Source organism: Scyliorhinus torazame, chromosome 21 (genome assembly GCF_047496885.1).
Source record: "Scyliorhinus torazame isolate Kashiwa2021f chromosome 21, sScyTor2.1, whole genome shotgun sequence".
Lineage (NCBI taxonomy): Eukaryota > Metazoa > Chordata > Chondrichthyes > Carcharhiniformes > Scyliorhinidae > Scyliorhinus > Scyliorhinus torazame.
In genome coordinates, this window is record NC_092727.1 from 97,207,469 (window position 1) to 97,222,113 (window position 14,645).

Here is a 14,645-nt window from a genome sequence, read left to right on the forward strand (position 1 = left end):
TTGGCTGCAACCACTTCAATTATGCCATTTTTAAGCATACCCTCAATCTCTTTGTTAACCTGTGCCAATTTTAAAGGATTAAGTCTACATGGATGTTGTTTGATTGGAACAGCATTTCCCACATCTACATATTGTATAGCCATTTTAATACTTCCCAATTTAGCTCCACAAACTTGCCCATGTGATATCAATAACTCTTTCAGGTCAGTTTGTTTTTCCTCTGGAAGACAACTCAACAATTTATCCCAATTTTTAAGAACATCCTCATTTTCCAATTTATTTTGAGGTATGTCAAATTCACAGTCATCTGGATTTGGTTCATCACTTTGAGTTAGAATCATTAAAACCTCCTCCTTTTCTCTCCTTCCCTTTCAAAGTACCTTTTAAGCATATTCACATGACACACTCGGTGAGTCTTCCTTCTATCTGGTGTTTTTACGACATAATTCACCTCACTTAATTTCCTTTCAATCTGATAAGGTCCACAAAACTTAGCTTTTAAAGGTTCACCTACCACTGGTAACAATATTAAAACTTTATCTCCACTGGCAAAACTACGAACTTTGGATTTCTTGTCCACTACCCGTTTCATCACATTTTGTGCAACTTTCAAATGTTGTCTAGCCAATTCACCTGCTCTATTTAATCGTTCCCTAAAATTTGACACGTAATCCAAAAATGTAATTTCCGATTTCTCACCCACCAATTTTTCCTCAATCAATTTAAGTGGTCCTCTTACCTCATGACCAAAAATTAGTTCAAAAGGACTAAATTTGGTTGACTCATTAGGAGCATCCCTAATTGCAAACAGTACGAAAGGAATTACATTATCCCAATCCTCTGGATAATCTTGACAATAAGCCCTCGACATTGTCTTTCACATCTGATGCCACCGTTCTCACGCTCCCTGCGATGCTGGATGGTACGCAGTTGATTTAAATTGTTTTATTCCTAAGCTATCCATTACTTCTTTGAATAACCTCAAGGCAAAATTTGATCCTTGATCCGATTGTATTTCTGTGGATAGTCCATATCTGGTAAAGAATTTAAGTAACTCCTCCACAATTTTTTTAGCTGTAATATTTCGTACTGGAATGGCCTCTGGAAACCTAGTAGACACATCGATTATAGTCAAAAGATATTGATTCCCATTTTTTGTTTTAGGAAGTGGTCCTATGCAATCAATTAGGACCCTTTTAAAAGGTTCCTCAAATGCTGGAATGGGTATTAAGGGTGCTGGTTTTATCACTACTGAGGTTTCCCTATCACTTGACACGTGTGACATGATTGACAAAATTTAACTACATCTTTATGTAGTCCTGGCCAATAAAAATGTTTCTGGATTTTAGCTTGAGTTTTACTTATTCCCAAATGACCTCCCACTGGTACCTCATGTGCAACTCGCAACACCTCCTTTCTATACCCTAACGGCAATACTACTTGATGAACTTCTGCCCACTTTTCATCCGCCTGCATATATAAAGGTCTCCATTTTCTCATCAAGACATCACTTTTACGGTAATAACACTCTGGTATACGCACAGATTCCTCTTCCGTGTATGCTTTCTGATACATCCGTTTTATTTCTATATCTTTTTGTTGTAACTCCGCCAATTTTCCTGAACTAAAAATATCAGCCTCATCCTCCACCTGTTCTTGTTCTTTTTCAACCATCTGATCAAAAATAGTTTCTGATAATTGCACTTCAACTTCATCTTCACTCTTTGATTTCTCCTCTTCTCTTAACCTGTGACTTTGCGACCTTGTTACTATGCAATCCGGAAAAATCCCAGGATATTCACTTCAGTTGTCTAATTTTCCACTGGCTTATCAACCACAGTAGGCATCACTCCCACCTGTGATCCAGCCATATCATTATCCAAGATAAACTGTATTCCTGGACAAGATAGTTTCTCTATTACTCCTACTACCACTTCACCACTCTTCACTGGACTTTCCAACCTTACCTTATATAATGGAACACTACTCCTCTCACCCTGAATTCCACATATTACCATCTTTTCTGGCAACATTCTTCCCAAACTACATAATTCCTCATCTCTTACCATTAAGGATTGACTAGCTCCCGTACCTCTTAAAATTGTGACTTCTTTACCTGCTCCTCCTGATACACATGAGTAAACTTTACCCACACAAGTAAATTCTTTAAAGAGATCTGGCACCTTCTTATCAATCACCTATCGATCAGTCTGTACAATCTTTTGCACCTCCTTCGCTTCACTTGGGCTTTCCTTTGCCACTTTAACAAACCCCACTGCCTTATCCTGTTTTACCACATCAGCCTTCCCAGTGCTTTTCTTCAACCACCAACACTGTGACTTTACATGGCCTATTTTATTACAGTGAAAACATTTGAAACTTTTCATTTCTTTTCCACCCTCCTGGATTTCTTTTTTAATCTGAGGTACACTCTCCTTATTATCTCCCATCAGATCACTTTTACTTTTACCACTTGAGTATTTCTCATGTCCCCAGCCTCACAGGCTGAAACTGATGTCGGAAACCAAGCTTTGATTTATGAACTAATTCAGAATCATCTGCCATTTCTGCTGCCAATCTCGCAGTTTTAACCCTCTGCTCTTCCTCACGAGTTCTCACTGCATCAGGAATTGAATTTTTAAACTCCTCCAAAAGTATAATTTCTCTGAGAGCTTCATACGTTTGGTCTATTTTCAAAGCCCTTATCCACTTATCAAAATTACTGTTTGAGCCTTTCAAACTCCATGTATGTTTGACCAGGTTCTTTCCTTAAAGTTCTAAACCTTTGTCTGTAGGCTTCAGGCACTAGTTCATCTGCACCCAAGATGGATTTTTTCACCTCCTCATACGTCCCAGATACCTCCTCCAGTCGTGATGCAAACACTTAACTAGCCCTACCTACCAGCTTTGTTTGAATCAGTAATATCCACATGTCCTGTGGCCATTTCATTTGTTTAGCTACCTTCTCAAATGAAATGAAAAAGGCTTCTACCTCCTTCTCGTCAAACCTTGGCAATGCTTGGACATATTTAAGTAGATCCCCACCACGCCTTCGACTATGACACTCTTTCTCACTATCCTCATCACTATCATCCAACTGTATGTTTCCCTTTACGTCTGCCAATTTTAACTGACTGTCATGTTTCATGGCCATTTTCTGAAGTTCAAACTCTCTCTCTTTATCTTTTTCCCTGATCTGTATCTCCCTTTCTTTTTGTTCTGCTAGGGCTATTCTTTCTTTGTTTCTTTCTTCTCTCGCCTTTTCTTTTTCTCTCATTGCATATTCAAGCTGCTTTAAGTCTTTTTCATGTTCAAGTTGCTTAATCTGCAACTGGATTTTTGCCATTTCTAATGAGTCAGACTGTATCTCAGGCAACTTTAAATACTTAGCCACCGCAATAATTACCTCACCTTTTTGCATTTTGTCAGGTAATGTTAACTGCAATGTTTTCGTCAAATCTAACAGCCTGTTTTTAGTCTCTGTCCGTAAGGTACTGCATGTGACCATCTCCACCCCCAAAAACTTCAGAGCCTCTGAAAGAGCCATTGTCCACACCACACTCCCCACTTAAATGAAAATACCACACCTGAAAAGCAACCACAATATGCTCACCCCTCACTGTCTTTAAGTTCACTAAGCCAATCCAATAGATAGACTTTGAAACCCCTCGAGCCCCCAATTGTTATGGGCCAGGGTTTAGAGAACCCCAAAATGTATCATGGAGTTCACCTGACCCACAACTTTTAATAGATTGTGGTATGGGGAGCACACCGCCCACTCTAGAGGTGTGGTACAGCAGAAATGGAAAAGTATTTTTTAAAACAAAACAATGTTTATTCTATGAACTCAAGTTAACCTTTTTAAAACATGCAGTGAACATCTTAGCAACCATTAATTCAAAGATAACCCCCAAAGAATACAACACTAAGTAATCCTTTAAGCTGTCCTTTTAACATCCAAAAGACTTAACAACCTTTAAACAGAAGCACATCAGGGTTTACATTCAATACTGAAAACGTTAAAATTTCTGAATTCACCAAATGATCAAGAGATAGTCCTTCATGGCAGGGAGATCAGCAGTACAGCTGCTTTGGCTGACTTCAGCTGCAACACACTGAAAAATGAAACCAAAAAGACAGACACACCCAAGCTTTTCTCAAAGCGAAACTAAAAAGCAGAACCAGCAAGCCATTCTTTCTATGAATGTACTTTGGGGCTTGAAAATGACATGTGATGGTGAACAGAAACCCATACTTGTAAATCCCAAAAGTGTGGGAACAAAGTTTGATTTCAAATGGGAAGGCATCTTCAAGCTATCTAAATACGTCTGGTTCAAGTGGGATTTCAAGGCACTATAGTAAATGTTGCCATTAGTGGGCATTCCCAATTTTAATTGTATTCTGTTAGTGCAAAATTTGCATTTTGAATCCTTTCCATCAACAAGTGATAGTCACATTGGCCCAAATCTTGCAGTCTATGGATTGTCAGAGACCGTCAGCGGAATTCTCCACTGGCAGGATCTCCCGCTTTTCCGGCAATGCACACACCCCCGCGTGTTTCCCGATGGTGTGGGATGGCAACTCTGGGAAAGCTCACTGTCCGGTTGTCGGAATGGAGGATCCTGCTGCCAGCGGGGGCACGCTGCGCCGAAAAATGGGGCTAATGGGACTCAAAATTTTGGCCCATATGTATGACCCAGGTTACATGTTGGAACCCTGCGGAAGCCCTTATGCATTGATCACCATGCGAGTTGTTCGGGAAGTTTCAATTTCTGATGGGCAATGACCCTGCTCCCCGGCGCCCTCTGTCAATGCTTCCGACTCGGAGTTAAAGCTGCAGACATGCACAATTCTGATTTATTTACCTGAATAGTTACCCAGGAAATGCTAGACAGAAAAAACCTAGTCTAACTCCTGGGGAATTAAACAACTGACCCTAGCAATCACTCACACTGGCCCCCCAACTACTATCCTAACTGTCCCCACTTCCCAATGTACCTCCAGACAACCCCCCCTCCCCGCCCCCAAATACCCCACTACACCCTGACAAACCATCAAACACAATCACCACTGACCACCTAACACCTATCACAGGACCTGACCAGACACGACTACCCCCCAACTCCCACTACCACCCACATGCCCCCATCCCTTTGACTACCCACCGATGCCCCAACTGACCCGACAGCTACCTCTGCCCACCTGTCCAGCAATCCGTCTACTCCCCTAATCTGACCGGACTAGCCCCCACCTGACTACCCCTCTTGAACCCACTACCCCACAACCCCCATCTACGTACCCACCTAACACTTCACCCACTTACCACCACATCACCCTACCCACTTAGCTCACCCACCCTGCCACCCTACCCATACACACATTCATCTATTCATCGACTCACCAATTCACTAACATTTATACCGGGACTTGAAAATGAACATACAGCAGCTAGTGACATAGGAATTAGGAGCAGGGCAATTCAGCCCTTCGAGCCTGATTCACCATTCAATCAGATCATGGCTGATCTCTTCCTGACATAAAAAGGGGGAGTGTCCTGTCTTCCTCAAACTTGAACAGCACTGTGACAGAGCTCTCAGAGGGACTCGGTGCTTTGCATTTCTAGTAAAGCTGAGCTCGGAAGACCAAGTAAGAATTGCGGAGCAGCATCGAGGCGGCCAAGAGTTTGATCGGAGCAACAATCTAACAATGATTGCAGCTCCTTGGAAGAAGTGAGCCATGTTGTGTTATGAGCAATGAATCATAGAATGCCTACAGTGCAGAAGGAGGCCATTTGGCCCATCGAATCTGCACTGAAAGAGCACCCTACCTAGACCCACAACCCTGTAACGTAACCTACACATCTTTGGACACTAAGGGGCAATTTATCGTGGTCAATCCATCTAACCTGCACATCTTTGGACTGTGGTAAGAAACCAGAGCACCCGGAGGAAACCCACACGCGTACATGGGGAGAACGTGCAAACCCCACACAGTCACCTAAGCCTGGAATCTAACCCGGTCCCTGGCACTGTGAGGCAGCTGTGCTAATCACAATGCCACCCCATAGGAAGTCTTGTGACCTAATGTGGTAGTGCCCCTGCCTCTGAACCAGAAGCTCCAGGATCGAATTTCACTCCCAGACCGATGGTCATGGATGGTGTACATTCATTATGTGGCCAGAGATTGATTATCAACCTGTAAACCCTTCCAATATGCCTATGGCAGGTAGTAAGAGTGGAAGAGTCTCCTGGTTGGCCACGCGTGAAACAGAGTGGTGCCCCTCAAGCTATAGCCTCTCATTACCTGTTCCAGGAAAAACTAGCCATGGAAACAGACATAAACACGACCTTTGCCTGCCTCATGTGTTGCTATGGGAAAGTCTCTCTCAAGAGTAATCACATTTACAAGTGAAATGGCATCTTTGGCAGAACAGTTTGTACATTAATTTTCGATTAGCTTAGTGCCTGATCTGCTATAAATTTTGGAAGTTTATTTATATGATCACTGTGCTGATGTACACTGTTTTATACAAGTATTGCAGAACAAATATGCCTTACCGAAGATGGGTACTGTGTTGTGACCATGCGATTATCATAAGTAGCCTCGACAATCACCGTGCTGATGCTCATTATTGTGTTTGTGTAATCAGGAAGTTAATGTATGCTGACTTCCAGTGGCTGCCATGAGCTGAGCGGTCGCAAGTACGGTAGCTCTCGGGTAAAATCTTCACCCACAGTCTTTTAATCCCAGCAAACAGGCACCAAAAGTCCCTAAAATGCTCCAGTCTAACCACTGCCAACCGCACTGCCAATCAAGATGGGAAAAAGTCATCCGCCAAGCCGAAAAGTCAGCAAAGACGAGGGGAGAGAAACCTCAGCCTCGGAGCCGGCAGCCACATGGGTGGCACAGAACCATGGAGGGCCGACCCCTCAGAGTTCCCAGCACTGATGGACAAGCTACCAGGCTTCATCACCTCCGACCTCCAGAGACACAGGGGAAGATGAGAGGAGACCTCCTGGCAGCCGCCGAAACGGCAAAGGAAGCTGCAACATTCCCCATGAGGGAGGTATTGGCCAGTGTGGAGCGGAGGTTAGAGGCCCAAGAGCCAACGGCAAGAGTCCTCAAGAAGGCCACCGCGGACAAAGGGGACCAGATCGCGGCGCTTGAGGCTGAGGTGGCGAGGCTGATCAGGACCCAGAAGGGACTAAACGATAATGTCGACGACCAGGCGAACAGATCGCGTCAACCAAATTTGAGAATTGTGGGGCTACCAGAAAGAACAGAGGGGTGGAACCCTATGGAGTACATAGCGACGATGCACGGGAAGCTGGTCAGCGAGGAGGGCTTTGCCAAGCGGCCGGAGGTAGACTGTGCCCACAGGTTGCTTTGCAGCAGCCGGAAGTGGGGGAGCCACCGTGGGCGATAATCATCAGACTCCACAAGTACGAGGACAAAGGGCAGATCCTGAGGTGGCGAAGAGCGCGAGACGGTGCAAATGGGAAAGACATTCCATCCGTTTGTACCAAGACATTGGGGCAGACCTGGCCAACCATCAGGCCCAATTCAACAGTGCCAAATCCGCCCTGTACAAAGGTGGGGTGCAGTTTGGCATGCTCTACCCTGCCAAGCTATGGGTTACACACCAGTGTGAGGAACATTACTTTGACGTCCCGGAGGAAGCCAACATGTTTGTCCAGAAAAATGGACTGCGTGAACAATGGTAGAGCACAATGGCCAGAATGTGGGCTGCAAAAAAACGAGAGGGGTAGGGACGAACACAGGCAAAGGCGCAGAGAAAGCTGGTGCAGGAGGGGAAGAGGTAGACAGGGGTTAAATAGGGGAACCTGTCTAGTAGGGGAGCTGCTACACTAGCGAGCAAGCTGGTGTACGGGATTGCAGTGAAGGAGGAGGCCACAGCGCACCTCCCAGGAGGGAGGGAGTGGCTGGCAGAAGGACGGGAAGACACAAATTCAGGGGAAACAAAGGGCAAAAAGAGGGGGTGTCCGGGCTTGCAGAGAAGGGGTAAAGCCAAGGGCAGACTAGGAGGGAGTAGCACAATGGCAGGAGAGTACAGGGAAGGGAGGGTAGAAAGGCAGGGCAGGAAACACCTCCTGGATGAAAGGGAGCTCGCAAGTAGCAGAGAAGGAATGGGGAGGAAGGTCACCAACAGGAGGGGACACAAACCCCTCCCACATGGGCCAAACTGGGAAAACGGATTGACCACCCTTCCTCGAAAACTCATGGGGGGAATGGGACTTCCCTCCACCAGAGAAACAAAGCCAACCTGCAAGCTAGGGGAAGGATCCCAGCAATGTAAGTAAATATGTGGGCAATGTTGGGTGAAACTCCAGCTGCTAAGCGGTAAGAGTCCCAGTAAGAACCCTACAAAAAAACTGCATGAACGAACACTGTTGTAAATAATGTAAGATAGTACTGGGACCTCAGTCACATGCACGGTGACAATGTAGGGTTCTTGCGTTGTCATTTTTATTGCTGTTCCTGTATTGTTCTTTGTCTGCAAAGTCCTGTTTTTGACTGCAAATGGCAATAAAAACATTTTTTGTTAAAAAGGAAATTATTGTATACTATTGGATGTCACAGTTATAGTGCTGATGTATACAACCGCAAAATGATCCCACTTATGAAAATTTCTTTCCGGTTTTTTTTGTTGCAAGAAAATTGGAAAAAGGTTTTCCTCGAAGTAAACTGTAATGTTTGTGATTGTGACACAGGAACATCATCGGAAGAAGCGCCGCTCAGAACTAATGGATAAACTCCCAGAAAACACAGAGGCCACTATAGTTCTTGTTGGTAAGTGTGGTCTTTGCTTAGTGTGTTTTAATACAAATAACAACAAAGAAAATTGCTTGAATTAGAATTAGAATCACAAAATATTAGTGCAGGCTGTCACCTTCCATCCTCCTGGGGGCAGAGGAGGGGTAGGGTGTGGCGGAGTCAGTAGACCTTTGATAAGGTTACACCATCACACACCAACCAAAATTAGAAATTGTTTGATAAACTGGTAAAATGGGTAACACCAAGTGAGAGTGATCTTCACGGGCAATGTGCAGGCCAGCCTCATGATAAAGGGAGGTGCAATGGAAGTTGCATTATCAGGGATTTGTTTCTCAAATCTATTTTTGCCGTCAGCATTCCCGACATTATGGTCCTCTATGTTGAGACCACCCCTTGGCTAATTTGATAGGTCTATCTCTGCAAACCATTTTTCAGACTTGGAGGTCATAATCTGGGTTGGCGCCCTCATGAAGTATTGAATGAGTACTGCATTGTTTCAGAAGCTATCCCTTGTACAAAAGGTTGAGCCAAAGTTCAATCTGTTGCCACTCTTCAAAGGAAAGCAGAGAATTCTCTATCGCCCTGTCCAATATTCAACATTTGCTAAAACCACCAAAAGAAATTAAATTGTCATTAATCTCATTGCATTTTGTGTTATGTTGCTAGTGCAAACTGGCTGTTGCATTTGACAACATATAAAAGTATTTTTGCAGTTTATTCATCTCCTGCTTATGGTAATTTTTCTAAAATGCTAGTACATTTACAAGTTGGCTATGCCCTTGATTCCAGTGCCTTACTTCCAATACTCAAGTCCACAACATTAAAAGTCTTTAATCTTGCACTTCAACCTCTTTAATTGAGTCTTTTGTTACTTTTAAATATCTCTCTTAACTCTGAACACCACTACTTCCTCCAGCCTACCTGCCACTAATGTCGGTTTGATCATTTATGCTCACCAAACTGATTTAAAAGTGATCCAGTTATTACGTTTTGGACCTTCCCCAAGATTCCTATTGGTCAATACTCATTTTCTTCATGCCCCAGATACCAGTGAATTCAAAGCACAAGAAATTGCAGGAAACCTTTCAATACCAATACTGGCAGCAAAAAAGATATGCCATTCAGTTCCACTTTTTCTTTTTCTTTAAGTTATGATGATCCAGCTGCATAGATAAATGAGGTGACCAATGTTGAGGCTTCAACCTCTGTCCTAACTTAACACCGAGATTTAGTTTAGATAGGATTTGAAATGTATGTGAATGAGATACAGAACATACAAACATACACATAAATCAGGAACAGGAGTAGGCCACCCAGCCCTTCCAGCCGGCTCCACCCTTCAATAAGGTCATGGCTGATCTAATTGTAACCTCAACTCCATATTCCGGCCTACCTCTGGTAACCTTGCTTATCAAGAACCTATCTACCTCTGCCTTAAAGATATTCCGAGATTCTGCTTCCAGAGAGTTTTTGAGAAAGAGAGCTCCAAAGACTCACGCCCCTCTGAGAGAAAATATTTCTCCTTATTTCTATCTTAAATGGCGACAGCTTATTTTTAAATAGTGAGCCCTAGTTCATAGAATCCCTACAGTGCAGAAGGAGGCCATTCGGCCCATCGAGTCTGCACCGATCCAACCTGCTCTATGCCCGTAATCCTATAACCTAATCTGCACATCCCTGGACACTGAGGGTCAATTTATCATGGCCAATCCACCTAACCCGCACATCCTTGGACTATGGGAGGAAACCAGAGCATCCGGAGGAAACCCACACAGACACGGGGAGAAGGTGCAAACTCCACACAGGCAGACACAAGGCTGGAATTGAACATGGGTCTCTAGCGCTGTGATACAGCAATGCTAACCTCCGTGCCGCCCTATAGTTCTAGATTTCCCCACAATGGGAAATATCATCATCATAGAATTTACAGTGCAGAAGGAGGCCATTCGGCCCATCGAGTCTGCACCGGCTCTTGGAAAGAGCACCCTACCCAAGCCCACATCTCCACCCTATCCCTATAACCCAGTAACCCCACCCAACACTAAGGGCAATTTTGAACACTAAGGGCAATTTAGCATGGCCAATCCACCTAACCTGCACATCTTTGGACTGTGGGAGGAAACCAGAGCACCCGGAGGAAACCCACGCACGCACGGGGAGAACGTGCAGACTCCGCACAGACAGTGAACCAAGCAGGGAATCGAACCTGGGACCCTGGAGCTGTGAAGCAATTGTGCTAACCACCATGCTATCGTGCTGCCCTAATAACCTCTCCACATTCACCCTGCAAGACCTCTGAGGATCTTGTAGGTTTCAATCAAGTTGCCTCTTACTCTTCTAAACTCCAACAGATACAAGCCTGGCCTGTTCAAACTTTCCTCATCCAGATATTAGTTTCATAAGTCTTCCCTGACTGCTTCAAATGCATTTACTTGCTTCCTTAAATAAGGGGAACAGTACTGTACACAGTAATCTAGACATGTCTCACCAGTGCCCTGTACAACTGAATCACAACCTCCCTACTTCTGTATTCTATTCACCTCACAATAAACAATAACCTTCTCTTAGCTTTCCTAATTACTTGCTCTGCCTGCATATTAACTTTTTGTGTGACATACACAAGGGCACCCAAATCTTTCTGTATCTCAGATCTCTGCAATTTCTTACCATTTTGATAATATGCTTTTTTATTCTTCCTGCTAAAACGGACAATTTCACATTTTCCCACATTATATTGCATTTTTCACATCTTGGCACAATCACTTAAATGATGTATATCCCTTTGTTGCCTCCGTATGCCCTCTTTTACACTTATGTTCCTACCTATCTTTGTGTCATCAGCAAATTTAGTAAACTTACCTTCTGTACCTTCAGCCAAGTCATTTATACAACCTGTAAAGTGTTGAAGGTCTAGCACTGATCCCTATGACACATAACTCATTACAGCTTGCCAACCAGAAAATTACCCATTTATGCCTAGTCTCTGTTTACTGTTAGCTAGCCAATCTTCCATCCATGCAGATACCTTACCCCTGCACCATGAGCTTCTAATTTTCACAATAAAGTTTGATGTGGCCCCTTGTCAAATGCCTTCTGGTAATCTAAGTACAGTACATCCATCAGTTCTCCTTTATCCACAGCACAGATTACTTCTTCAAAGAACTCTAATAAATTAGTTAAACGTGATTTCCCTTTCCCAAAATCATGTTGACTCTGCCTGAATCCCTTGAATTTTTCCAAGCACCGTGCTCTAATGTCTTTAATAATAGCTTCTAACATTTTCCCTAAGAAAGATGTTGTGCTAACTGGCCTGTATTTTCCTGCTTTCTGCCTCCGACTCTTTCTGAGTAAAGGTGTTACATTCGCTATTTTCCAATCTAATGGAACCTTCCCCAAACATTGGGAATTTTGAAAATTAAAACTGACATATCAACTATCTCACTAGCTACTTTCTTTCAAGTTCCAAGGATGAAATTCACCAAAACCCGAGCACTTGTCAGCCCGCAGCTCCAACAATCTGTTCAGTACTTCACTGGTGATTGCAATTTTATTCAGTTCCTCCCTTTCTTCCATTGCCCAATGTACAGATATTGCTGGGATGTTACTTGTTTCATTTACAGTGAACCCTAATACAAAATACCAAAATAAAAGCAAAATCCTGCGGGTGCTGGAAATCTGAAATAAAACCAGAAAATGCTGGATAAACTCAACAGGTCTGGCAACATCGGTGGTGAGAGAAACACAGTTAATGTTTTGAGTCCATATCACCCGAAAATGTAAACTGTCCTTCTCTCTCCACAGATGCTGCCCAACCTTCTGAGTTCATCCAACATTTTTCTGTATTTGTATTGATGCAAAATACCTGTTCAATTCGCCTGTCATCGCCAAGTATATTCTAAGAAATCTCAATGCTTTCCCTTTAACAGGTTGTGTGGAGTCTCTGCGTTCTCCAGCTATGAGCTTTGTGCGACTAGAGACGGCTGTTCATTTGGAATCAATTCTAGAAATTTCCATCCCTACCCGATTCATTTATGTGCTCCTGGGACCAAGTTCTTCTAAGATGAATTACCATGAAGTTGGACGTTCAATTTCAACTTTAATGTCAGACAGGGTATGGGAATTTTCTGAAGCTTTGAGACTTTTAGTACATGCAATTCGCACCTTGTGGTTCTAGGATTGTGGAAACCAGCCAAGCATTTCTTACCAAGACTGGAGCTCAATTACTGGCCATAATGCAGCTTCCATTTGAATCAATGAGTTTGTTGTGTTGAGAAGTTTGTAATATCAGGGTTTGTAATAAAGAGGCCATATGTTTATCTCGGTGAAAGATGACGATTCATTAATGATTATTTTTTATCCTAACTCAGCTTAGGCAGAATCATTAACTTTTCTATTTCATTGACAGTTTTGACTGTCTTACAGAGCCAAGTACTAAACTGTTTTGTATTAATTATAATACTGCAAATTTTGAATTGGCAGGAAGTTGTTTTCTGATACTAGTGGTTAGATAATACCAAAGGTAAAGGGGTTAGCAGGTTAGAGTGACAAAATCAGGTATGGCTGTACTACAGTGTGCTACCAATTTGGCACTGGCTGGAAAGACTTTAGTTATTAGATTTGCATATCAAACCAATGGAATTTTCAATCTCTAAAAGAATCCTATGGTTCATTTTCCTTTTTAATTACCTTACTACGCAAATTCATATTGACAAAGATTCATCCTGAGTATGTTTAGAAATGTCAAAGGCAACACATCTATAGCTGCAGATCCAAAGTAAATATGGGACGCAGGCAGGGCCCAATATTTAGGGATTCAAGTTATATTTAAATTCTGTCAGTTTCAACCACTGACAGTGATTTACTGATTATTTTGTGGCTAACAGAAAATGCCTTTGTGTTAATCAAGATTACCTGACCAGCATTATTCATAGGCATCTTCAGGTGAGGTACATCCAAACTGCACACTGTAGACATCTGTTTGAAGTATTAATGTTTCAATTCAAAGTCAGTCCCCAGCATTTATCTGGCCACGTTCTACTTCTTCATATAGTCGGACACATAAGAAACCATACTTGTTGCAATCACCATCAATGGAATATCTTTGGGAGAGAGGGAAAGGCTATCACATAACCATTGGCAGATACTGACATTGCAAAATTCATGTGGATCTCTGAATTCCGGGAAATTGTCAAATCATAGAGTGCTGAAGACACTCAAACAGCGTGGCGCATGAAGACTGTATAGTGTCCTAATTCAACTATCAGCAGATCAGCAGTTACCCAATAGCAAAAAATTGAGAGATTCCTTTGTTATCTGCATACAACTAGGAACTCCAGACTGTAATAAATCATTCAAACTTAAAGGGTCTGCAGTTCAAAAGCCTTGCTGGATCTTTCAATTGTTCACTTTTAAGGGCACAAAGAGACAGATCATTTTCTTGGTGGTGAAGAATCATTGTGAGGTGTTTTAATGACTTTCTGGATCAATTCCCATGTTTCTCCAGACATTCCACAAAGTGGCTTATGAAGCAAAGGACAGCGATGATTTGCTGAATGGTATCAGTGAGTTCCTGGATTGCAGTATTGTCATTCCCCCAACAGAGGTGCAAGATGAGGAGCTGTTAAGATCTGTGATACCCTTTCAGCACGAAATGTTGATGAAGAGGCAGAAGCAGCACGATGACCTATTGGCAAAGGAAGATGACCATCTCCAGCCGGGTAGGAGAGAGTTTCTTTCCATTGATACGGTGGAGGGAGTTTTAGTCTCTGCGATGAAACATAACTTGTACATCTTACAAATTGCAGAAACAAAGTCTCATCCAATATACAGAATCACAGAATTCCTACAGG

The 14,645-nt window shown here is 42.9% G+C and overlaps 1 protein-coding gene and 1 long non-coding RNA gene across 3 annotated transcripts in view; one reads left to right on the forward strand and one right to left on the reverse strand.

Moving 5' to 3' along the window:
• The window catches only part of LOC140398430 (uncharacterized), a 202,117-nt gene that overhangs the window by 134,240 nt on the left and 53,232 nt on the right, over positions 1-14,645 (reverse strand). The window lies entirely within an intron of this gene.
• LOC140398427 (anion exchange protein 2-like) overlaps positions 1-14,645 on the forward strand; it is a 131,745-nt gene that overhangs the window by 57,632 nt on the left and 59,468 nt on the right. For both annotated transcript variants that reach the window (XM_072487103.1, XM_072487104.1), the window contains 3 exons: positions 8,733-8,811; positions 12,723-12,907; positions 14,300-14,513. In XM_072487103.1, the coding sequence (XP_072343204.1) occupies positions 8,733-8,811; positions 12,723-12,907; positions 14,300-14,513 (478 nt within the window). The remainder of the gene's footprint in view (positions 1-8,732; positions 8,812-12,722; positions 12,908-14,299; positions 14,514-14,645) is intronic.